We start from the raw sequence: 26,820 nt of genomic DNA on the forward strand, positions 1-26,820 counted from the left end.
ATATAGTCACTGAGTCACTCTTAACAACAGAGCGATAACACAAAAGGATGCTGTTTCTGGTGCCCTCCTGCGTTAAAAGACACATCGAGTTAAAAGAAAGCAGCAGCCTAGCCAGTATTGCCAGATTGGGTGCAGTCCCCCAGAACAGCATCAGCTACTTTTTCTGAATATAATTGTTATCTATATAAGTATAAATATGTAAGGATGTAAAAAGAAAAACAGAAAAAAATGAACAAATGAATATAATTTAAGTAGGGTACTACACAAAACTAAAAAAAAAAATTATTCAATGAATCAGTAAAGCGAAACATATAAAGAGCTTTTTTATCTTTATAGAACATTTAAATATTTCAGATAATATTTGGCAGAACACTGGAAAATTGAATTATTGATTACATGTAATTAAATGATTTGCAGCCCTGATGTAATACAGTCATACAATGCCAAAAATCACATACACAGATCTGAGATTATGGTTTGTGTAGTGAACAGTCTAACTGATGGCTATAAACATCTATTACTTGGTAGCTACAATAGGTTTGTAACTTCATTGCAAAACTGAGGATTGGGGTGAAGGGGGGAAACTGTAAATTAAATTTTTCACAGGCAGGTACCGGGGGAAATGATATTTCCTGCTGTTCCTGAGGAGGAGCGGTCTATCTGATGGGATTAAATGAAAAGCGTGCGTTTGCTGTCCCATGGGGGAGATGCATTATGCATACCCTGGTGCAGAGTTACAGCCAGAACGACACTGAACCTGCAGAGGCAGGCTAAAGAGAAGGGAAGGAAGCTCACACTTGACTGCAACCTCATCCATCAGCGCACTTCAGCTATATATCTCATCAGGGCTTACGCAGCTTAAGGCTTAGTTAAATGCAGTGCTGCATTTAATTCATATCTTGTAGGCCTGCATAGTAGTGAGTGAAGACTTTTTCATTCATAGTGTACACCATGTGATTGTAGGTGTTATATGGCCCCATCTACTGTTGGAGAAGTGTCACTACACGTCCAGTGAATTCACTGCTGTACTGACAGTGGCACCTGCATTCTACAATGCAGGAAATGATTAAAGTGATAGTTCTACACAGATGTTCTCTTATTCCAAATGTAATCAATCAGCAAAAACTTTCTGAAGGTTCTGTGTTTAAAGGTTTTGGTTTGCAGTGGAGATACAAGGTTAATGTAGCTATCAAGTAGTGAAAGTTTATGTACTACAGTGTGATGGAGGCATTTTGAAAATTGCATGTCTAAATCATAGATTTGCTTCAAGCTATGTTGCTGTTAAATGACCTCAAATAGACATTTTTATGTGGTTTCTGACAGCATATGACAGTTAAGGCCCAACCAATAAGAACATTTGTGGGCAATATGATACCAATCTTACAGGAAGTAACAGTGCTTTACCAACAGATGCAACTGTCAGTTCTCAATTGTCACACCTCTTAACATAAAAGTGAACTCACAGTCTTAACGTATACGGTACTGTACAAAAGTTTTAGGCACCTAAAAGATTAATATTAAAATGCTTTTTTATCTGGGCAAAAGGTGTCTATTTGCTCTAATATTGAATAAATGCAAACAACTAATGCAATAAGCTGTGATTTTATGTATGTCAGTGAGTTTAACAATTTCCATACTCTCCTATATTTGTAGACAACATCTATTTGGGTTAATCAGTACATCATTATGTTAAATCAAGTGTGCAAGTGATAGCTGGGGGCATCACGTAGAAATCAACCAAACTATGTTCTTTAAACAAGCTCACTTTTTACAGTATTTATGTTCATTTGCATTTATTCTTATTTCATTTATTCAGATGATTACAAGCCAAAAACACTTGCCAAGATACATGGCTTTAAACAATGCGCTTAGGTGCCTAAGACTGAAAAGTTACCCTTGGTGATCCCACTGAAGGTGGTGCTACACATAATCTAAAATCCAGTTTGTCTAGTCTCATGTTAAAGGACATGTTTACATACATTTTACATGTTTTTGTTAAGATAACTATAACAGGGTTTTGTAGTCAAATCCCAGTTTTCCCAGATTGCCCTATCATTTGGAGATTAAGAGTTTGAATACCAGCAATGTCCCCACCAAAAAAACAGAGGTGCTTTGTCACCTTTATGAATACCATAGGCCAATAATAATTCAATATTTAAAATATATATTAACATATCAATAATTACAGGAAACCAATATGTCAGTTGGGCCCCAATACTGCTCTCTATAAAAATGGACAAAGGTATGTTGTATAGCTAAAAACAGTGGCAGCCATCTTGAAGCCTGAATTTTCTCCGTACTTTTGTAACTTTTGCACAATGTGAGTTCCCGTTGCTTTTGGCCTACGTTAGCTCCATTACAAAACAAAGGAATAATCTTTGGACACTGAGCTTACTGTCCTGGTGAATACATTTGAAAAATGTAAATGTAATAAAAATTGTGTAGTTTACAAACTATCGTTTTTAATTTCAGTGTCTCCTAATCATGAATCTACAGCAGGACCTAGAATGCAGTAAAGATGTGGGCTCAGTCTAATTTTGACATTCACAAGCTTGTGAATGGATACTCGATTAACCAAGGAGAAGAAAAAAACAACTTAAAAACAGAAAAAAAAAGATTTTGGTTGCAATGAGCTATGGCTTACTTTTTAGATAACAGCACCAGTGTTGCACAAAAATGTAGCATCATAAGGGAAAACATTTCAAAACATCTTTCATTGTAGATTTTCATGTCGGATAAATAGCATAGTGGATGCCGTATCAGACTAGCTAATGACCTAAATCTAACTGTTAACAGTGGATGCTGATGGAGACAAATCACCTTCTATAGGTGTTTTTTTTCTCTTCAGTGAATGATGTGCTAATATGTTAGTCTGAGAAATGTACTTTAACTGTTTCTAGACCTAGCTAACAGCCTAGCCTTCTTAGCGATAAAAGCCACACTATCTATGCCTTCTGTGCCGTGTTCTTAACAATGCATCCTTGACACTGCACTCCAGTAAAGGCAGTCACATTTCAGAGTACAGAATATAACACAACATAGTTTCTCACAAATACAAGCAAAACATTCCTGTTTCTCTAAATGGGTCCCCTTCCCAAGGAACATAAATATGCAAACGACGGATTAATAGAAGTATATAGAAGTTCTGCTATAGCCTTATATCCTGAGAAATACTGCCGTTTTTATCACTTCAGCTCACCACTGAAAGGTATGCATATGTGTCCCGAGTGGTTAGAGAAAACCAAACACAAAACAAAGATGACTCCAGACCAAAAAAAGGATGTAAATTCTTTGTGGCAGAATTCCTTGACAACTATCAAAGTATGATAATGATAGTTAATGCCTACATAAAACAATATGTGAAAATAACTATAACCAAAAAGCTAGATCAGTTATATTATCTGGAGATGTTAAAACAGCCTGCTAACAAGAAACTAGTTGGCAAGTAAACATGAACACACACAATGGCAGGGGGCGAGCCTCGTAGTCAAGGTCAGTAGCACTGTTGTAGACGTTCTCCACAAACACTGGTTCCAGTAAACATCTGCTTAACACCGAGCACTTGCTCTCTTAAATGCAGGAGGAGACATGAAATCTGTCCCACTGAAAGCGGCTGGGAACAGCAAGAACTTTAAAGCATGAACTGCCTTCAGTGTCAGCAGGCGTGAAATTCTGACACAAAGCTGATTTATTCATCCCTTCAAGTTGCACAAACCCATATTTTTCCTTGGCTCATTGTCAGCTGAGAAGTCATTAGAACTGAGATGCTAGCTCAAACACTTGGGGACGATGCAAAAGCTTTTGTCGCTGTTTTAGTGGAAGTGGCTTAACCTGGTGATGAGAACTGCCAGCTGAAGAAAAAACTTGGAAATGTGAAAAGGGTCTATATATTTCCTTCCTCTTCCCATGTCTTCAGCAATTAACCAAGTACTCAACTACTCTTGCACATCCATAGTATCCATGTTAACCAATCAGGAAAAGACATAGTGGATTGGGAGTCAATGGGGGATTTGTGGAATTCTCTACCACTACAGCCGGGGGTGTCGCATGCAATGCGAGGTCAATGCAAAGATGAATAGTGACACATACACGCACACACGTGGACAAACACAAATCGAAAAACGCACAAATTTTCATGCTATGAGCAAGAATTCCAGGCTTGATCGCACGCTCACACAAACTGTCTCCTCCATGCGATTTCCCTCACGACCGGCCCAATCCAGTCCAGAACACAAAGGTTTTAATGCCCAGAAGCTTCAAGCGTTACCATACTCCACAATGGCAAGAACAGTTTGAGACAGTTTCAGGCTAGTGTGAATGGGCCAGGCTGATTCAGTAACCGTTTTGTGCATTGAAAAGGTGAGAGGGGGAGAGGAGGGGATTCTTGATGCATGTGAGAGACCATGATGCCCAATGTCTAAGAAGTGAAGCAAGCCGATGCAGATCAAGCAGAGCATTCCTTTGCTGCTGGGAGAGCAAGCCAGCGCCAGCGACTTACTTTCCACTAATAACAGGCTCAGAGCGCCGAGAGACCAGGCCTGGCCTCTGCAGGTGGTTATTCCTATCGATAAGGACACAATTCAGTCAGACACACACATACACACACACACACACATACAGGTGACAGACACTTTGTATAGCTTGAACATACTTTGTAGATTCGTTTGCTTGTACAGTGTCAGTTTTGCTTTTCCTTTTTTGAAGGACAAGGTCAACAAACCACTACAGATTCATTGGCTTACTGTCAGAATGGGAGAAGCACAGCTGGTCTGGTAAACGGAAACGACAAGCAAACACGAGAAGGGCCAACCTTGTTGCGGGAAGCAAATAAAGAACATAACTGTTAACATGTACGGTATAAATACCCTATACACGCTGTCTTAAATTTCATTCAGAATAGCACACATCAGCTCAAAATACTTTCATTTTATTTGGTAACTTGAGAGAGGCACACTCCTCCAAATCAATGGAGGAGAGTTATTGTGTTGCAATAATGAGAATTCAGTCACTTAAATTGGAAAATGGGACTAAGAAACAGCAATACATCTATGTATATAATTTTAGGGTTTTTTTTTGTCAGAAGGTGGATAATGTACATGCCCCCACACGTGACAAGAGCGACCTCAAATTCAACCAAAAGACAAAAGTATCATTAGCGATTTCTTGGCTCCTAAGGGGAATATACACTAAGGGTGTTTTGCAAGAAAAAATGAAAACATGCCAAAGAAGTGGTTGTCCTTAAGACTCCTCCAGTAGGAGAGAAGACAGCGGGTCATTTGTCTCTGATGTCTCTGACAGTATATAGACAGAGAAAAGCCCCTAAGGCTGTGCTACAGAAAAAAAAACAAGTGAAAGGCCCACCTTCTCGTGTGTGTCGTCGTATGCGGGTGTGTTTGAGAGTGCGAGTGTGTTTGTGAGCACAACATAGAAGGACGTAAACACAGAGAGAGTCATGTGACAGTTCATGTATGGTTCTTTGGGCTAGGGGGCAGACACCAGCTTACTCATGTACTTACAAGAGAACACACACACACACACACACAGTGCAGAATGGCATGAATCATTCTAATGGAACAGTCCCTCTAAGCTATAGCTGTATGTCAGCACAGCAGAGCTACAGCGTGCCTCTATAAAGCCCCATTCATTTCAGCCTCTACTACATTATAATTACTCTGCACTGCAATCTACTACACTGGAAAAAGTGATGCACTGACTTTACATGGTTTAAATGTGCATCATAAGATTTATTACATCAACACAACTGTCTCCAAAAGTAAGTAAACTGCAACACAAATCTGTGTCAGTGTAATAGATGTGCACATCTAAATCAAGTAAATTCAACCCATCACTCTTCTTCAGTGTATCAGCAGGGCTCGATCTGGTTGATTTTCTTTTTTCCACTGCTTTGTTAAAATCGAAAAGCCAGATGAGCAATCTTTGCTCAGAGGTCAAAGGCGAGAATAAAAGTCAAAATTTTTCCCATGGGAAACTATTTGAAACATTAAAGCAAGTAGGATTTTTAAAGTAATGGCCTCAGAAAACCTTTATGAGACTTTTCTCAAGGGTGACTTTACTCTGCTGTCTGCAGTAAAAAAACAACAAAAAAACTGCTATAAATCTTAAAATGAAATCTGTTATTGGCAAGGGAGAATGCTCAAAAGTAGCCTTGGGACACCTCTTTTATTTTTTTAGATAATTTAATTTATTAATGTATTATGAAACTTTACCATATTAATTTCAGCTGTAACTTTTCAATCAACACTTTGGAAAACTAGAAAATGTACCCCTAACTGCCTATTTTACTTCAAAAGCAATGTTAGAACACTAATCTAAATGCACATCATGAGAAACCAGAGCTCCACCATCCAAAAACACTTGACACTTAAGAATCTTAACTAAATATCTGCAAAAAAGGATGGAGATTTCATGATTAAGCATGAAAAACAAGAATGCGCTGATACAATTTTTCAATACTGATACTTGATCCTTAAGTGTTGGCCTATAGCTTATAAGTCCTGATATTTACACAACTGCACTTTTTAAATATTTTATTCAAGTAAAGTATTACCCAAAATACTAACCTAAACAGCACACTAAATACTAAACTGCACAGAGGAAAGAGACACTAATATTTGAGTACTTTTGCTTGTCTTATTTAAGGTTTAAACTCAAAACTCAGCTTGATGTTAAACTACTGGGACTGTTTTGAGTTTCTGTTAGTAAACCTGGTAGTTATTTCTATTAGTTATATCTTTTCTGGTGATATGAACAAATACAGGATAAACAAAATTCAGAGAGCATCCCAAGAATACTTCTAATGATTGTAATCTCACTTAATTCCAGTTTCTGTTTTTACTTATCCTAGAGTGGTGATCATGTTATTTGTACATGGATTAGGCATGAATGAATTATGGGCGCAAAGACTACAAACTAAGAGTGCATATTAGTCCACAGGAAGACGTATTTAAGCATACAGGAAATACCTAGTTGTTGAGCTAAATGAGATGAGGGTGAGGATAAACGGTCCCTTTAGGGGACATGGTCTAACAGGAGTCTGCAGCAGGGGCTCATGGGAAGCTGAGTTCGCTTCTCTTTCACTGCACGGTACTCACATGTCACTGGCGATGGAGGAGTTGCGGGACATGGATTTGGGCGACAGATCATAGTCACTGTCGGAGCGGTAGAGGAAGGATTCCCTCCTCTGGCTGTGGACGAAGTTGGCCTGGAGGATGAGGCCTGAGCCCGGGCTGGTCATGGGGTCCAGGGGGCTCCTTCCTGACGACGTGCCATTGTCCACGTCGAAGCTGCATAGAGAAAGAAAGAGAGAAAGATATGACCAATTTTGAGACTGATGTAATCAGTTGAGTAGACAGAAAGAGAAACACTCGAGGCTTTGAAATTAGGGTCAGAGATCTGACTTGAGGAAGAACTTCCCCTTTTGTGGCACAACTAAAAATGGACAAATCCTTAGTGCAACAATTAGAGATTCTGTTTGGTTGGAGAACAAGAGCCTGAAGAATTTTCAGAATTGCAACATCTTCTATCATCTATCTTTAATAAGACATAAGACCTGAAAAATTCTGTGGAAAAAAACACTACAGTACTCTTGTCCACTCTTTATTTTTGTGCACCCCACTGCCACTTCAACTTTTCATCTTTCAAGTCTTAAAAACAAAGAGTTGCAGCTGAAACACAAAGCTGTTCACAAAGATCTCACCAACATAATGATCAACAAAGAGACACATTCACACAAGCAAGTACCAAAATACATCTTAGCTACCCCGAGACTTCTTTCTCATGTGCATCTAAAATGGCTAAATGAGATATTTTGGACGAGATTTGATATAAGATAATCCACTTGCATAGAGACAACATTTAAAAAGGGAACTTCCAAAACTAAAGTTCAAAGCATGATTAAACGAAACAGAGATAATGGGTACCTAACTACCATGCAAATACCTGGCAAGCCACCAAAACTGTCACTATCAGATTAACAGCAAGCTTTCATCTTTGAAAGGACATCAAACTCTGCTTTTGTTTCAGATCTGAAAAACATTTACAGGTGTTCCTTACCATCCTTCCACTGTGAGAAGACTCTCACACTCTCTCTTCTCTCTCTCTCTCTCTCTCTCTCTCTCTCTCTCTCTATATATATATATATATATATATATATATATATATATATATATATATATATGTTATATTTGCAATGTATGTATATGCAATGTTATTTATGGGGATGAAACGGTGTATCAACCTGCTGATAGTTGGTCCCTGCAAAAACCTTAACACACACTCATAGACACACACACACACACACACACACACACACACCATCCTAACCTTCTGACTTAGGATATTTTCCAGAAGAGCATGTGAGCCAAGAAAGATGTACAAGGTGCTCTGGATAGAATGTTCAGATGCTGACAAGTTGCAATCTCTCATTACAGAAAACACATCCGCTCACAGATTCCTCACCTAAAAAGGCTAACAGCAGTCCGCTTAGTGACAGACTGAGGCATACCTTGACGCAAATTTTTATCCAGAGAGGCATTTTTCTCTTACTGCTATTTAAGGTATGGACTGCAGCCAAGTTTAGTGCAGTCTTAAGTTTAAAGACTCCCTGCATTCAAAATGTGCTTTTTAAATGGTGAACTCCTCTTAGACAACCATTCTAATTGTATAGTCCAGCACTCCCGTGCTACATAGCACTCCCATGCTCCCTCTCATCTGTTCGATCTTTTCAAACATACAAGTTTTTGGGCTTGGGAATGGACCTTTTGCCTTATGGATTGTTCCACCATATTGACAGGGTTCATTCTTTGTTTACATGCTGCAGATACACACAAACACTAACCCTAACCCTACACTGTGAAAGCCTAAAGAGATTGCTTTATTATTACATTTTTCCAGGCTTGACACACTTAAAATTGAATCAAATGAAAAGGTAGAGTATCTTAAACAATTCAAGAACAATGCCAAATGTGGACTCCCAAACAAAGAGAGGAGTAATAATCTGCACATGCTAATGTTACCTTCTTTTCCATTCATACCTAGCTGGAGTGAGGCTTAAGTGCCCATTGTACAGTTTACAAATATTCATTTCCTTCAGACACTGGTAGACTTAACTCAGTTGCTGCTGTATTTAACTCACCCAATGCAGATTTGTCTGTTTTTCACTCTTAACTTTAATCAGTCAGCTACTGGTATGTTTAACCAAAGGCAATTCACATAGTCCTAACTCTGTTACTGGTGTATTTCACTTGGTTTCGATACACTTCACCAAGTCATTGGTGTATTCCACTGTAGGTAGCTTTAAACACTGCTTGCCTAGCTAGTTAGGAAACTAATGACACTTTTGCTGTATTGTATGATATTAATCTCCACAACAGTGTATACTGGATTATGCATGGCTTTATAAATAAAGTAAATAGAGAGGCAGTCAGCCTAAGGCCTCACATAAATAAAAACACATAAATACATGCTAATCGTCTCAGAGAGTAAGCATATATTGGTCCATCAACATGATAAGATCAGCACCCCTCTGACTGCATGCCACTGCTCATCCACCATCAGGCCACAAAGATTTTTGCCCTGCGTATGAAGTCTAGCTAGTTTTTAATCTTGTCAAACACATTTTAAAGGCATGAAGTCTATTAATTTGGAATCAAAACTATGGCAAATAATACCAACTACAGAGGGAAAAAAATCACTAGACCTATTATAAAATGATTTTATTGAAGTGTTTTTGCTGTTGCTGACACTGTACTTAATTGGTTACAGCTAGATAACCGGCTTTACTTATGATACTGGTGTTAAAATTATTTATTTAACTCATTTATAAAGAATGATTAAACAAGTAAATTAAGGAAAATAAGTAAATTAGACTGAGCAGAAAATAAGCAATTAAAAGTGGCATTTTGTCTAATACTCTGCTTAACCACTAGCGGGCTGGAAAACACTGAGCAAAAAGCCAGTGGGTCGCCAGTGTTGCCATTAGCAGGCCAAAAATGTGACTTGTTTATTTTCTGCCAGCTTCTCACTCCAATGTTCCGTTCCATCTTAAATGGTACAGTAGATAAATTCTGGTGAGGTGTTTTTTGAATGGTTAGTTCAATAATAAATCCACTAAATTATACTGAAGGTTTTATTCCATTAATTCTATATGATTAGAGTATAAATGAGCTTATGCTTGATTTTAATCTGCATTCTCACTGTGGGGCTTTGTATGAGCTGTTTAACTAGAACTGTGTCTGAATAGCTGAATCAGTATAGTTTTTCAGTTTGCTTTCGTCGATTTTGCTCTGATTTTTAATGTTATAGTCATGTAGATCCACATGCTGGTCAGCTCTGCAAACGAGTCAATGAGCTTTATATCAGATAAAAGCTGAGCTTGAGCTTCAGATCAGATCAAATCAAGGAAAACAGGTAGGAAAAGAGCCATTCGTTCAACTATTCTACGGACTGCTAAATGGTGATTGTTCGGTAATTATGAGAAACAGGCATCAAATTCAGTCCTTTCCATAAAGAGTCATGGCAAAACTGCATGTAAAATAAAGAACAGGTTCTTTTATGTCTGTTACATGCTTCACGTGTCATTTTAAGCTAAAAATGGCATAAAATGAGCTTAAGCAACACCACGAGCGTCATAATGACAACGCTACAAATTCCCACTGGGATGCTAGCAGAAATAAACATTTTCTACCAGCTAATCAGACAAATAAAGGCTGCTTATAAATTTAATTTCAGGGTTTCTGCATTAAACACTGCTATATAATCACAAATGGTGGATCTTCATGATTTTATGATTGTACCCAGTTCACTGCATAAATAAAACTATGAAGTTCATGATATGACTGGAATATGCCAGTCAATTTACATTCTGGTACATCCACACTTATTATCTTACATCTTATTAGCAGATACGTTTATGCCTACTGTGACTGTGGCTTTCTTTATTTTTATGTGTGGTAGAAGGTTTTAGATCACCATACATTTCTTGAATAATAAACACTACTCATGTCATGCTGCATTTTACACATGACACACCCTGATGTCCACTGATTTGAATGATGTAATTTGCTGCTGGAATGCATATTTAATTATTTTTTAATTCAACACAGGTTACTTTTAAGCAACAAATGTAGAGGTACTAAAAACAACACAAATCAAATAAAAACCACAGTTCATCATGAACAGGAAAAGTAAAAAAAATATATTCCCAATGTCTGCAATGAAAACATTGTCTGAGGAACTACTACACTGAAGACCTTTGATATGACCAATTATAAGTGCAAATAATACTCTGGCTAACAAAAACATGACCAAAAATGGACTTATGGATTTGGCCATAAAGAAATCGATATCTGAACAGGTCCTAAAAATGAATGATTGCACACTGCACAAACATGTGAACTATTCCAAGTTCCAAATCCCCTGCCTAATACCACACTCTGTAGCTGAATGCCACTCAGCTTGACTTCATCAAGCTGGAGACAAAAGCGAGCTCTGGCCAAAATCCTGCTGGTGGCTATAAAGTGCCAGGCCCTTTTAGGTGCAGGCCTGGGATGTGTTGAATTGCTCTTTATAGAGACACTCCCTTGTGGAGACTTAGGCACAATGGCTCAGCTATAGAGTTACAAGCCAAGCAGCTTTCCCCTCAAACTCCTCACTCCGTAGGTCAGCCAAGAACCAAGGCATCAGTCTTTGTCTAGCTCCAAATGGTGCCACGTTCGACGCCATCATTCTTAACACACAGCTTGAATGCTCACTGTGCAAAATAAAAGCGTGTAGGGCAGACACACAAATTAATTTAAACACAGTGAGAGTAAGTCATGGTTGTCTGAAGACGTAACAAATGAGAGACGTTCAGTACTGAGTGTTAAAATTTTGCTTGTGGACAAATACAATGTTACTTTGCAGGCCTTCGGACCATCAACGTGTGCTGTTCATCTACTGCGTTTGTCAAAAAAGGTGCAGATGAGGTCAAATAAGCTGCTTCTTAAACTTGCATACAGATTTGCCAGGCTGTCTATATCTCTTTATTTCCTTGTATTATCTAGGCATGTCACTACCCGTTACTAGTCATGCAATCTATGCTTAATTAAGTTATCTAAGCTTTGAAAAGGCCAAATAGTAAAAATGAATTTAACTATGCAATATCAAACTATGCAGAGCTTTTCTAAGATTGTGAAACACTTTGCTGGAAAAGGATAAACCAGGAAAGTTTTTAAAAACTTAAAATGCACATAAATGGGTTTGCCTATACAGCACAGCACAAATCCTTGATCACATATTCTGCTAAGTGAACCGTACCGTACCGTACCTGAATACCTGTGCTGAATTTGGTTACCCTTTTTGCCGGCGTACTGAACATGGATGCATGGATAGAGTTCCAAGGTGCAGACCACTGAATTGTCAGACGCAATCATCACACCCTGTCGCTTGAGTTAGACAACTATCATTTTAAAAACACTATCTAGCCAGCTGTCAGTGACTGTTTACAAAAAATCAGAGCACTGTTCCTCTAGTTGTTTGCATTTACTGCTATTCCTAGCATGACGTGGCTTGGAAACGGATACAGGTGCTCAACCTGAGTACAGATAGTTCTGGAATCAAATTAGTAAAACCACACTGAAAAAGCTGTGAAAAGAGATGAAAAATGCATCATCAAATGTGAAAATGACTAACTATTGACTCATCTATTTTAATTGATTAATGTTATAAGTAATCAATGAATAGTGACCACTCTAAAACAATCATTAAAAATCCCAGCCACTCTTAGGCTTCCAGGCTATACTGTATGCGCAAGGGCACTTGGTCCACGGGCAGCATTTTGCATAAGCAAGCAAAAGCTGACTGCATGTGGACACCTGAGCTTTACTCAATACTCTTTGCCATAATGTATTATGATACATCCTGCAGGGCAGCTACACAGAGGAGAGAATGTAAACAGCGGAAATGCGGCGTAGTTTCATAGCCAATGCAGCTTATGATGTAAGCGTGCGGCTAAACTTGTTTGGCTGATGCTGCCTTGAATATAAGGGGTATAGTAATAGCAGAGGTTTCTAAGAAACCCTTTTTCCTCATATTTAAGACTCCAGCTCAGCTGCTGAAGTTCTAATTAACTGTAAAGCTTGTTTAGCTGTATCTACTTAGATACTACAATAAAAAAATAAATCAATTAGACAATTTTCCATTGGGTGTTTCAAGAATTTAACCCTTTTGTTTACAACCAAAATCTAATGAAATAAGGTATTACCAAAATACTTGCCAAGTGTACATGCAATAAACACGATGATTATATAACATCATGAACTAAAAATTAAAAACGTATATATATATATATATATATATATATATATATATATATATATATATATATATATATATATAATTATTTTGCAGGACTTCCTAACCCTAGAAGGCCCTGAGGGTTCCCCACTGATGTACAACCCTAGTTCCAATGGAGTTGGGACGCTAACATAAATAAAAACAGAATACGATGATTTGCAAATCCTTTTCAACCTATATTCCTATATATTAATACACTACAAAGACAAGATATTTAATGTTCAAATGGATAAACTATTATTTTTGGCAAATATTCACTTATTCTAAACTTGATGCCTGCATCATGCTCAAAAGAAGTTGGGAGAGGGGCAACAAAAGACCGGGAAAGTTGAGGAATGCTCAAAAAACGCCTGTTTGGAACATTCCACAGGTGAACAGGTTAATTGGAAACAGGTGAGTGTCATGATTGGGTATAAAGGGTGGCATCCCTGAAAGGCTCAGTGGCTCACAAGCAAGGATGGGGCGAGGTTCACCACTTTGTGAACAACTGCATGAGAAAATAGTCCAACAGTTTAAGAACAATGTTTCTCAATGTGCAATTTCAAGGAATTTAGGGATTTCATCATCTACAGTCCATAATATCATCAAAAGATTCAGAGAATCTGGAGAAATCTCTGCAAGTAAGCGGCAAGGCAGAAAACCAACATCGAATGCCCGTGACCTTCGATCCCTCAGGTGGCACTGCATTAAAAACCGACATCATTCTGTAATGGATATTACAACATGGGCTCAGGAACACTTCAGAAAACCATTGTCAGTGAACACAGTTCGTCGCTCCATCTACAAGTGCAAGTTAAAACTCTGCCATGCAAAGTGAAAGCCATATATCAACACCACCCAGAAACGCCGCCGGCTTCTCTGGGCCTGAGCTCATCTGAGATGGACTGACGCAAAGTGGAAAAGTGTCCTGTGGTCTGATGAGTCCACATTTCAAATTGTTTTTGGAAATCATGGACATTGTGTCCTCCAGGCCAAAGAGGAAAAGGACTGTCCAGATTGTTATCAGCGCAAAGTTCAAAAGCCAGCATCTCTGATGGGATGGGGGTGTGTTAGTGCCCATGGCATGGGTAACTTGCACATCTGTGAATGCATGATTAATGCTGAAAGGTACATACAGGTTTTGGATCAACATATGCTGCCATCCAAGCAACGTCTTTTTCAGGGATGTCCCTGCTTATTTCAGCAAGACAACGCCAAGCCACATTCTGCACGTGTTACAACAGTGTGGCTTCGTAGTAAAAGAGTGCGGGTACTAGACTGGCCTGCCTGCAGTCCAGACGTGTCTCCCATTGAAAACCTGTGGCGCATTATGAATCTGACTTACAATTTGATCATTTTATACAGGTAGGCCAAGGTGGTGTTAGGAGTCTTGCCCAAGGACTCTTATTGGTATAGTGTAGAACGCTTGTCCAAGCAGAGGATTGAACCCCAGTCTACAGCATAGAAGGCAGAGGTGTTAACCACTACACTAACCAACCACACAATTAGTGTCCGCAGTCCCCAAACGCTTATTGAGTGTTGTTAAAAGGAAAGGTGATATAGCACAGTGGTAAACATGCCCCTGTCCCAGCTTCTTTGGAATGTGTTGCAGGCATCAAATTCAAAATGAGTGAATATTTGTAAAAAACAATAACGTTTATCCGTCTGAACATTAAATATCTTGTCTTTGTAGTGTATTCAATTGAATATAGGTTGAAAAGGATTTTTTATATTCTGTTTTCAACATCCCAACTTCATTGGAATTGGGGTTATGTGTGTGTGTGTGTGTGTGTGTGTGTGTATACATATATATATATATATATATATATATATATATATATATATAAACCTTAAACATTTTTTCTGTAACATATATAAAAACAAGCACGCACACACACACACACACACACACACACACACACACAAACTCTCATACAAAGATTCCTTCGTCTGACAGGCGAGAACTGACACATCTGATCTGCCTCATCAGACGTCATGCCCAGGGCTTAATGTCACACGTGACCTGCATCAAAAGGCATGTCATGTGAGTTCCTCACAAGATCCACCTTGTCTCTGCCTCTCCAGCACGAAGGAGCAGGCTAAGTTTGGAGGTGTCCGGGCAGGTACCTCCCCACAGAGAGCCCATCTGGGGTTAGAGGCACGAGTCTGACGCACTGTAGGGGCCTCTGGCTCTGCAGGGGCCATTCTAATTGCCCTATGGGTGGCCCAGGCCCTCAGCTACTGGCACACGGATGACAAAAGGGTTTATTTATAAAGGCGCCGAAGACGTGTGGAGAGGAGGAGACAGAGAGGGAGAGGCAGGAGGGGAGCCAGAGGGAGCTAGAGGAAGAGAGCAAGAGGGGCGCCCTTGGCCCATTTTTGGCAGAGGTCGTCCCCAGATAGATCACTGCATGGCAAGACAAGAGAGAAAGAGAAAGAGCGTCTGGGGAGCCGAACAGAACGGTCATGACGCGTTCTATTTTGACATTACGCCTGCACGGTTCCTCACGCACATGGCTGCTCCAGGTCGAGGCCATGAGCATGTGAGAATGAGAGGGTGCTGAAGCATGCAGCAGCATCTGTTTTGGAATATGCTCCTCATAAGCAAGCGTTTGTGGGGCAACAAAGCAGCTAATAACAGACCAGCCGGCACAAGTCCTCCAGCTCAATAGCTCACTTCACACTGTCCTCATGAACCCCTTCAAAAGCAACACAAACATGTAAGCAAAAGATCACATTAACATCAACACAACTATCTTAAAACATTATACTAAAGCTTTTTCACTAATAGCATGGAAATATTATCTCGCTGGTTTGCTAGCTAAAATTATTAGCTGGGGTTTTTTTTGCATTGTTTTTATCATTTATAACTGCAGACAAACGTTTTCAGCAATTTTGAGCAGTTTAACAAAGTTAGAGGTTTTATGTCACCCTCTGTGATTTAAGCATGCCATTGTCATTTTCATTAGGTAAAATTAGCAAGCTTGCTAATCTTGGATGGATGCTTCTAGATCATGACTGTAGCTAGCTAGCTTAGCCAGCTGCTAGCTAGATCACATTGCTATTATACAATACAGCTAATGTAGCTAATGTCATTTATAACTTGTGCTAGTTTCCAGGCCAGTTGATCTCAAACGAGAACACCCATGAGAAATTTGGGGCTAAATGTGGATGAGAACATAGACTTATTAGGAACTGAAATATTAGGATGAAACTTCACAAGCAATTCGAACACCTTGGGAAGGTGGAGTTCAAACTTGGCAGCTTTGGTGCGATCGTCAACACTATCAAGCAGACAACAAGTTTGTCGTTAGTGTTATAAGTTAGTATGACCGAAAACTCCCCCAAAAACTTCAATAAAGCTTGCAGATAAAAATGAACAATACAATGCAAAGGAAAACAGTTTGCCAGCTAGCTTGTTTTTCTCATGCTTTCCATTCCAGACATTAAAAGATCATGTTCCAGTGGAATCTGGACGTGAAATTTAGAGGGTTGTACCCTTGTTAGTACCGCAATCCAATAACAAGCTGTCGCCAGACGTGTTCTCATTACAATATCACTTCTGACCCCATGGTCACATTTTTAGTGAGCTTAAGTTTTTGGATTTGGTTTAATCCTGGTTTGGAGATGCCACTAGCACAGCTGTCACTGTCAGGCACTGTGCTAGATGCTAGATCAATCCTTGCTAGCCTAGCTATTGTTACTCAGAAACTGCAATTCTGCAGCTGATCCATCTATGATTACATTATGATGATTAGTCACCATTAGCCCAGCGGAATGAAGTAGAGTAGAGAATGGAAGGTTGTTAGCGTTGCTCTTTAAATTCTCAAGAACTCACATGTTGGCCCACATTTCAATTACTCTTATAGCTACATGAATTACTAATTAGATGTATTACTTACACGGATAAGTCCTAAGGTCAAAAGCTGAATATCAAGCTTGCAGGCTGCATGGGGTTAACTGAAGAGAATCTTAATCCAGTAAACGTCTTTGTTCAGTACAATAGGCATTACAGCTTATAAGAGAGTAGGTGTTGCTGCCTACATTCATTTAGTCTCTGTTTGCTGATAGGAGAGACAGTAAAGCGGGTGGACAGTTAACCCTGCAGTTATTGTCGTTATCTGAACTTTCAGCAGATACTGCATTTGTGGTTGTGAGTAGAACACTATGCACTTTTTTACAATTTGAATTGCTCAGTTACATTTTTGCCACATTTTTGTCATTTTTAGAGAGCTAAACAAAGTCAGAAGAGCAGACTCAAAGCTGTCGATACAGAATGGAAAAATAATGTTAAAGTAACTAGTTGTCTTACTCACTAGTATGACTACTAGTTACAGTTAAATATGTAAGCATTGAGCATTATTTAAAATATACATTTTTCAGTAACTATGATCAATCAGCCACCTGCCCAATGACTGCTGGGATAGACCCCCCCTCCCACCCCCACCATTGTAAGAAAAAGTTTGGGATTTGGTCAAATGACATGTTTTGTTGACTTTCTGAGTGAAAATAGGTTCACATCCTCTACAGAGAACACATTTCTGCATAATTTAATGCACAATTACAGTTTATTTGTTGAATGCACAATAAAACATATGGAACATTTAAGATTTATGTCTTTCCAATAGGCTCAACTCTAAATGTGTACTCAGATTTGAATAAACATCCCCTACAGCTCATATATATATATATATATATATATATATATAATGAGCCCCCTGCATTTCGATCAGCATTGTAAAGAAATCTGAGTAAGTTTCTCTACAATTCACCATTTAACATCAAACCACTCTGAGTTTGTTTACATCTCAACAACTGCATGATACAGAAATCCTGAATTTAAGAGAAATTTACTGTTTAAGGGGAAAAAGAAGGGAGAGAGGAAGGGAAGAGAGAGGAAAATTTACCAGATGCCCTCTGTGTTCCTAAGAGAGCTGGTGGAGCGTGAACGGGGTTTCATGACAATGCTCATGGTTACACGCGTCCTGATGCTCTCTCTCCACCTTTTCCGTTTTGCTGGTTCCTACTCCTCCACTCTGGGCATTCTCTCGCTGCTGCCTGCCCTTAATCCGCCTCTGTGTCTGAACACTCTCTCGCTCTTTCTGCCTTTCGTGCTCTCTATGTCTCTCTGACTTTCTCTGTCGGCTGAGTAAGTGCTGGCTGTGGTCTCGTGTTTCCACTCTCTCTCTCTCCTCCTCTCTTCTGTCGCTCTCTCTCTGGGTAACAGCGGCCTGGGAGGAGGGGGTGTCCTAGGGGGCAACGTTTGTGTGTGTGTGTGTGTGTGTGTGTGTGTGTGTATATATATCTGTATGTATGTGTGGTTTTGTGCTGTATCTCAAGCCAGAAAGGCTTCAGGGAGTAGACAAAAGTAAGGGGGGGGGGTTGTGGGTGGGCTGCAGCTGGTGACAACATCATAGCCTGCTTCACAGAGGCGCATGGAAAGCTCACAGACATGCCCATCCTCACTCACGTGCATGCTAGAGCGTTCACAATTTATAGATTCAACTTTTAAAAAGAAATCAATTAAACTGTAGGTACTTGACAAATGAGCAGGTACTATATTGTTAGTTTACGTGATAATATTACTTATTTTTAAATTCTGCAACTGATTTCTCTTACTCAGAAACCAACCCCATATCAGTCCAGAACATTTTAGAGATTTTAACATGATAACTGTGGTGCACTCTAAGAATAATGAACAACTGTGGAGTAATTTTGTTAATTGACTTCAACAATTATGCTAAAACAAATCTTGTCCAAAAATTTGTTTTTCTTACATATTTCTGTGGTGTTTGGACCCTGGTGATTGCCACTTGTAATGTAATTGTTTAGCCCTCAAAGCAGTTAGTCCACAGAAATCAACATATTCTGCATACATTTCAGATGAAAACTGATGGGATGGGATGGCACAGGATGGTGAGACACCACAAAATGGTGCGAAATGACAAAATCAGTTCCCCTATTCACCAGGACATGACTGTCAACTGTCAAACCCAGAACTTCTGAGAAACAGGAAATTCTATTACTTTTGAAACAAAAGAATACAATGGAATTCCTTCACAGGCCCACAGACAGGATTGTGTGCTGCACTGTCCAGCAGACCGTATCTGATCTAATAACAAGAACTAGGAGATGTAAAAGGCAGCTAGTAACGTCAGAGGCTTTCAGCAATAGCCCCCCTCCACCCCACTCCAACTCAAAACTCTTCGACCCCTATCCGAGCTTTGGCTGGCCTCAGGCTGTAGCCATCAACAACTCCCCCCACCGCTCACATACACTGCATTCTAACCTGCCCTTCATTATCCCGTATTACTGAGCCACTTCCAGCAGAGAGGCAGACTAATTAAAGAAATTAGTGAGGAAGAGATGTGATGCCTTATCTGAAGGCACAGAGCCAAAGACTGAAGAGAAACATGACAGGTTTCAAAGGCCAAAGCTATTGAGTACACACAGATCAAGTTCAAATTTCAAAGGGCCATCTGCTCGTCAAATGTATAAAGGTGAAATCTTTGACCCCACAACACAACCTCATTACAGTTCTTCTACAGAAAAATCTGACAAAACAGAGTGAATACAAAAAATAGAGGAACTTTTCATGCATTTGTGGAATTTATACATTAAAAGCCATGCACCAATGAACTGTTTTAGTTTTTAGTTTTAGCTAGAATTTTTAAATGAACACATTCTTTATTAAATATTATAGTAATAAGTGATTCAAATATTCCTAAGTTGGTGTATATTCCAAAATTGGCACTGCTGGGGCCAAAGACACCAGGTTTCCATCCAGCTGCTGGATAAACATCATAATAAAACTGCAATGCAAGTCCTCCTCTACTTTTACACCAACCATCTCCATGTCCACCTTCACTACATCCATAAACCTTCTCTGAGGTCTACTTCTTCTCCTTCTACCCGGCAGCTCCATCTCCAACATTCTTTGACCAATATATCCACTATTCCTCCTCAACACATGTCCAAACCATCTCAACCTGGCCTCTCTGGCTTTATCTCCAAACTGCTCCACCTTCACTGTCCCTCTGATCTGCACATTTCTAATCTTGTCCAGCCTTGTCACTCCCAACGAAAATCTCAGCATCTTCATCTCCACCACCTCCAGCTCAGCCTCCTGTCTTTTAGACAGAGCCACAGTCTCCAAACCATACATCATAGCAGGACGCACTACTGCCTTGTAAACCTTCCCTTTCACGCTTGCTGCTATCCTTCTGTCACACATCAACCCTGACATCCGTCTCCTCCCACTCCATCCTGCCTGCATCCTCTTCCTCACCTCTTTTTTGCACTGTCCATTGCTCTGGATGGTTGACCCAAGATATTTGAAGTCATCCACCTTTACGACCTCTACTCCTTGCATCTTCACCTTTCCACCTGCCTCCCTCTCATTCACACACATGTATTCCGTCTTGTCTCTACTGACCTTCATTCCTCTCCTCTCCAGTGCAAACCTCCACCTCTCCAGATTCTCTTCCACCTGCTCTCTACTCTCACTACACATTCTAAGAGCACAACACTGTCAAAATAAAGGCTCAGACTCAAAAAACAACTTGATTAGATGTACAAAAGTAATGGGTCAAAAAAGCGGCTTAGGCACTCGGTAACTTATAGAACTACAGTGGAACTTAGTACATCTAGCACCCATCATTATAGAAACTGAAGCTTGCAATTTTATATTCTTCTCTTTTTCAGATTCTTTCGGTCTACAAGATAATGCTAAAGCTCCAAAGTCAGAGGTGTGATCACACAGCAGTGCAGATGGTGTCATAAAAAAATGAATGAAATTCAACACTGTGAACTACCCACCTCTGGTGGCGGGAATCTTAGGTCAGTTTCTGTTTAATAATGCCAGATATGTTAGATAAAAGAACATTTTCATTTCTTTGTCAGTTCACTGGTGTCTGCTGTGTTCCCTCATGTTTCATAGCTACTGACAGACAAAAATGCCATGGACTGATCAGGTGTCTGACTTTGTTCAATTTGTTTTTACATACATTTTTTGGCCTGACTGCATGTCTTTGGACTGTGGGAGGAAACCGGAGAACCCGGAGGAAACCCATGCAGACACGGGGAGAACATGGAGCCGATTGGACATGCTAAATTGCCCCTGGGTGTGAGTGACTGTCTGTTTGTCTGCCCTGTGATGGACTGGCAACCTGTCCAGGGTGTATCCTGCCTTCCGCCCGGTGACCGCTGGGATAGGTGGATGGATGGATGGATGGATGGATGGATGGATGGATGGATGGATGGATGGATAGATAGATAGATAGATAGATAGATAGATAGATAGATAGATAGATAGATAGATAGATAGATAGATAGATAGATTTTTTGGCAAGTATCTTTCATTGTAATTCATTGCTTTTCTTTTTATCTGCAAATCCACCCCAAACAGGCAAAGTCTTATTTCTTCAATATGTCAAAATGCACAGACAAATAAGTGGATGGAAACCCAGCTACTGATATAGGTCACAGAACCTAACCCTACAGACAAGCATGAAGTGAAAATGGATTACTCAATATTATATTGAACAGTGAGAATACAAACTTGTTCATGTTTTTAAGTTCTAACGGTATTTATCCTTGTTCCCCAGCAGTAACTCCACCCTACAGTTAAACTGTAATACCATATCAAGACTAAAATTTGTTCTATTGCTTTTGCTGTGATAAACACCAAACCACAAGTTAAAGTTACTCATTAAAAACAACAATCACTGGGTCGCAAATCTTCATGCTCAGGAGTCGCCATGTAGCACTGTCTTTTACAAAGAGCTGTGGTGGAGAGTCATCACTCAAAAGGAAAAGGAGAGACAAACAACCGTGGCATTAGCCATCGTGGCTGCAATGTTTGAGCAGTGGCTATTGATAGCAGAGCACTTCCAAAACACACCAAGAGTGGGACCAGCTGTTCTGCTGTTACATATATGGAAGTGCGGATACTGTTTCAAAGGAGCGGCATAAGCTGGTGTGGAGGGAGGTATCAGGAGGGAAAATGGCAGTGGACAATGCTGTCCCAAACTGGAACAATCAGCAGGCCTATCAGGTATCTAGGTGATAAAAACCATCAGTAAACATCTGTTCATAAGTAGTCATCTCAAATTGTACTTGGGTAAATGAGCAGCCACTGACACAAAAAATACATATTAAAGAAAGAAAAAATTATGATGCAATATGATGATGTGATATACAAACACAACATATTTCAAAAATTACATACAGGTGAGGCATTCTGCTATTGTAGAGAGGAAAAACAGTGTCCCAGAACTTTGAAGCCAAGAGAATGAACAAGAGCAACAACAAAGAAAATAAAATAAAGTAAAAAATTTTTTCTTTTAATAAATTTTAGTCACGTTGAGCATGAAAACCAGCATGTTACACCAGTGACTTCACAGATGCTGAAGTATTATTTTCATGTAAAAAAACAATTTTGACTTTTGAAGTTTTTTCTCCCAGTTTAAATTGTAAAACTACATGGGCTATCCTGTGTTAAGATGAATTTCAAACGAAGAGCTGTGGACATCACAGTGCTTGTACTGTATGTGCTGTAACTTCAGGACACAACCTCTGACACTTTGAGCACATTCACGCTAAATGCGACGCAAGCTGGTTAGGAAAACATTAGGCAATGCTGATTTCATTACATATTCTGGCAGCCACTGCTGTATATTCAAAATGCCCTTTTTAGATTGTAGGCATTGTAATACAGAAATAAGAAACCAGAGCATCTTATGCTTCTACTGAAATACTCAGACTGCCATAATTACATGAAAGCATGAGCCTGTTAAGTGAAGCTAGGGGTCCCTCTAGTGTTAAGGAAAGAAACAGCTGGATTGTGATTAGTTATTCCTGGATTCTCTATGTATTGGGCAGTTCTTAAAAAGATAGTATGCTAGACACACATACAGAACTTGGTTTAAAAGTTTGGAATCTTGTCATATTACAGGGCTCATATCCTCAAATCCTTGTCTTTTATTTCCGCTTCTAAAGTCTGCTTATAACGTGTGCTTTTATGTATCAAAAACAGGCACAATTCAGTTTTACATGGCAATTACCCAGCCTCTCTTTCTTCCTCACAATTAAACAGGCTGTTTTTTTATTGTGGCTCTAAGATTGATATATACAAGTAATCTCTGCTCTGATTGGCTGAGCTGCACTGTTCCTCATTCAAATAGCATTCTAGGTTGAAACTCTCCTTATTACTTATCATTATGAAAGTGAAAGTTTTGTGAGGAAGTATAATTATACTTTGTTACTACAAAACATAAATGCCTCAACATGAGCATGTTATCAATTAATCAATTATGTGCTGTTAATTGTTCTATCTGTTCTAGTTGATTTTTTAGCAAAGTATTTCTCTGACAAACAGACATGCTTTTACATCATCTACTGAGGAGAAAAGACCTTCTGCAGAGCCTCCATCTGTATCCAACATCGTTCCGGTAGCAACAGCTTATTAGCTCATCTGAAGGGTCAGCTTTTGTCACTCAGCTGTCACGAACACCTATCAAAATATCCCTTAAGCTCTAATAATAAAACATTTCAAATCTTTACCTTCAATGCTACCATCTAATTTCAGTCTGTTTTTTTCCCTTTTTGTTGCTGCTTTTTGACTTCAATTTAGTTAACCAGATATCTGTTCATTACCTCTTATGGATACTCAAATATCACATTAAGACAGAATGCACAGCCCCGAAAAGAGTGCATGGTTATAATCTTAGTCACATCGGTGTAAATAGGGTCAGTTTGGCTTTATATCAAAACTTTTGAACAGTGATACCAAACATGTTAACTTTGCAAGTGGACACTCTGTTTATGCAGAGGGAAGATGGCTTTGGCCTGCATGTTCATCATGAATGTTGTAAGGGGTTTCTTTTCTGCACTTCTAAAGTGGTGTGAGAGTTGAGGTTTGGCCGATAGCACTTCAGTCTGAGCATTGCCCAGCGTGAGCCTACTGCAACATCCTCTTTCAAAATGAACAATGCATTGCAACATTTTTCAAGCCTTAGCACAGGCTAGGCTAAAAAGTGGCTATATTGTGCCCAGGCTGTCCATAGCACAGTAAATATAAAGGTCAAATTATATGAATATATTTTGTCTTATTTTTGGATGAAATAATGAAAGAACAAATATAACTAAATAAACACAATCTTAAACTAAATTTTAATTAAATGCTTTAACATCTCCAGCTTCTGTAACACTTCTCCATTTCTGTCAGCATGCTGAGTGCTTCAACACTAATGCAACACATTCGCTTTCCACAAATAGACAACTGTTAAAAAAACTTACATGACTTGGTAAAAGGGGTCTGTGTCCATGCAGATGACCAGTGCACTTACATCACCTGTCTACTTGCTAATACAATGCAGTGACATAAGGGTGTCCTGACTGAGAGTAGCTACAAATAGCTGCATTGCTCTTATAATAGCTGTGTGGAAAAGTAGAAAAAAGGGATAAGGGAGAGAGAAAGAAACAGAGGTACACTTTCTTTACTACTGAGCCCACCTCATCCAGCCACTGAGAGCTTAGAAAGGTGAATTAAGTGTCCAGTCTGGGGGCATTACTTCTATGCACTCTGAATTTCAGCAAATTCCACTCAGATGCTGAGCAAATGACACTAAGACGTTAATGGCTAATGCCTCCAATGAACTGACTTGAGAAAGCCACAAGATGCCTTTCTCGCTCAACATAAGGTAGAACAAGTCAAACACACAGGACAAGAACTGATAGCAGCGTGCTGCAAGGAGTGTACAGTACCTGTAGGATCGGAGCAGGCGCTTTCTCTTCATACCTTTGGATACAACATGGCCTGGGGCAATAAAGTTGCCTGTGGAGTCCCTGTGCCAATCCATGGCCACTGGGGCTGTTTATTTCCTGTGACAGAAGCCGAGTTTGAGTCTCGCACTGCACCGGCTGCTTCCTGGACTGTTCTGCGCTTTGCCCTCCCCACCCCCTTTTGCATAGAGTAACGGCCCACTCCACTCCCTCTGGCCTCCCCTTAATCTTATTAGGCCTTGGGGACACGGAGTTCAGCCTTGGGCTTCTCTCAGCTCAGGGCCTCCCTCTCCCTCCCCTCTACTGCCGCTGAGTCAGTCTCTCTATCCTTCCTTGTACTTGCTCACGCAGAGAGATGAACAAAACCACTTCCATTACTGCTAGCCACAGTTAATGATGTTATCCAGAAGGCTTTGACCAGTGATGGGCAATTTAGCTCGTTTTGCTATTCTGCTTTTTAAATCAATGATGACATGTGAATGCAAAACTGCACATACATTCCCAAATGTATAAATATGAATACAGATGAAGTTCAGGATTTCTGTTGATTCTATTCATATAGAACTTTTTGTATTGAATTTTCAAGACAAAGATATATGTGAATTACACCTGAACTTACTACTGCAATCCAGTGTTTCTATGCCTGCATGACATCCATAATAGGGAGTCATAAGTTGTCTGCCTGAAGTTCTCAGCTACATCAGAAAGCTTTGTTCACTTCTATCATACTGGCATCACGCTGTGTCCTAAACCACAGTGACGAGTCTGTGTGACCTTAATGAAGACCTTGATTTGACCGCTTTGAGGGGGTAATTATTGAAAAGGTTTGGGACAAACTTCCAGTGTTTGCCGATGACTTTATGTAGCAAGAATACTATTATGTATTAAAAATAAAAGCTACTAATGTGGGCAACAAGAGCACTAATCCAATGTGTTGTGTGCAAATGTATTTTTGAATTGCTTTGTGTAACTGTCAAACTGCCAAGTCGCATGAAACTAGCTGCATTAAAGTTTTACCATGTAAAGCCTTAGAATCGACACAGGCAGCCTCAAAGATTCAAACTGATGTCACCTTATGTAAAGCTCAGCCTCTACAGGGAGGCATGTAAGAGGGTAGAGCATTAGATCTGAAGTCAGGAGACTCAAAGGGCTCTGTGAGGTGAGAAAGCACCCTGAGGGTTATATCTTCTTTTCCACATGCCTCTTAACACGACAAATGCCAGGCTGCTGCTTGCATCTGATCTGACTGCAAGCATTTCCTCTGTGGCTAAGTGATCCGTATTCTAAGCCTGGTGTTTTTCCTAAGACGTTAAGTTGCGCTGCGGGTGGGGGGGGGCGTAATACCTTATGGTGTGGCTTGAATAGATCACTAAGTAAACCGGTTGCGACCAGAGACCCATGAGAGCTCGTCTTGTGCAGGGAGTTAAACCCTCCGGCTCAAGGCCTTTCACCCACATTCACCACCACTAACTGCCCTGATAAACAGCGACCGGAGCATCAAGACTTTGATGACGTATGACCACCCAGAGCCACAAAATATGAATGCACATTAATGGCCAAAGACGCAAACACCAAAACGAGACACATGGCTACGTGAGCTTTAACATGTAAGGAAGTAAGGTTCCGCTTAAATGTTGCCTATACAGCGTATGTTTGTGTCGTTCTCAGGCAGCCTCTGATAAAAGAAGCTGACACAGCAAACCT

At 39.8% G+C, this 26,820-nt stretch overlaps 1 protein-coding gene across 11 annotated transcripts in view; it reads right to left on the reverse strand.

Annotated features, from left to right (window-relative positions):
- LOC108425192 (cAMP-specific 3',5'-cyclic phosphodiesterase 4D-like) overlaps positions 1-26,820 on the reverse strand; it is a 264,509-nt gene that overhangs the window by 36,304 nt on the left and 201,385 nt on the right. For 4 of the 11 annotated variants that reach the window (XM_017693666.2, XM_037547235.1, XM_037547233.1 and 1 more), the window contains 2 exons: positions 7,113-7,304; positions 4,499-4,561 (listed from right to left, as the gene is read on the reverse strand). In XM_017693666.2, the coding sequence (XP_017549155.1) occupies positions 4,499-4,561; positions 7,113-7,304 (255 nt within the window). Of the gene's footprint in view, positions 1-4,498; positions 4,562-7,112; positions 7,305-18,239; positions 18,408-25,098; positions 25,202-26,820 lie in introns of those variants that run through there. The other 7 variants (XM_017693667.2, XM_037547237.1, XM_037547239.1 and 4 more) reach the window with 4 other exon arrangements.

Source organism: Pygocentrus nattereri, chromosome 18, assembly GCF_015220715.1.
Source record: "Pygocentrus nattereri isolate fPygNat1 chromosome 18, fPygNat1.pri, whole genome shotgun sequence".
Lineage (NCBI taxonomy): Eukaryota > Metazoa > Chordata > Actinopteri > Characiformes > Serrasalmidae > Pygocentrus > Pygocentrus nattereri.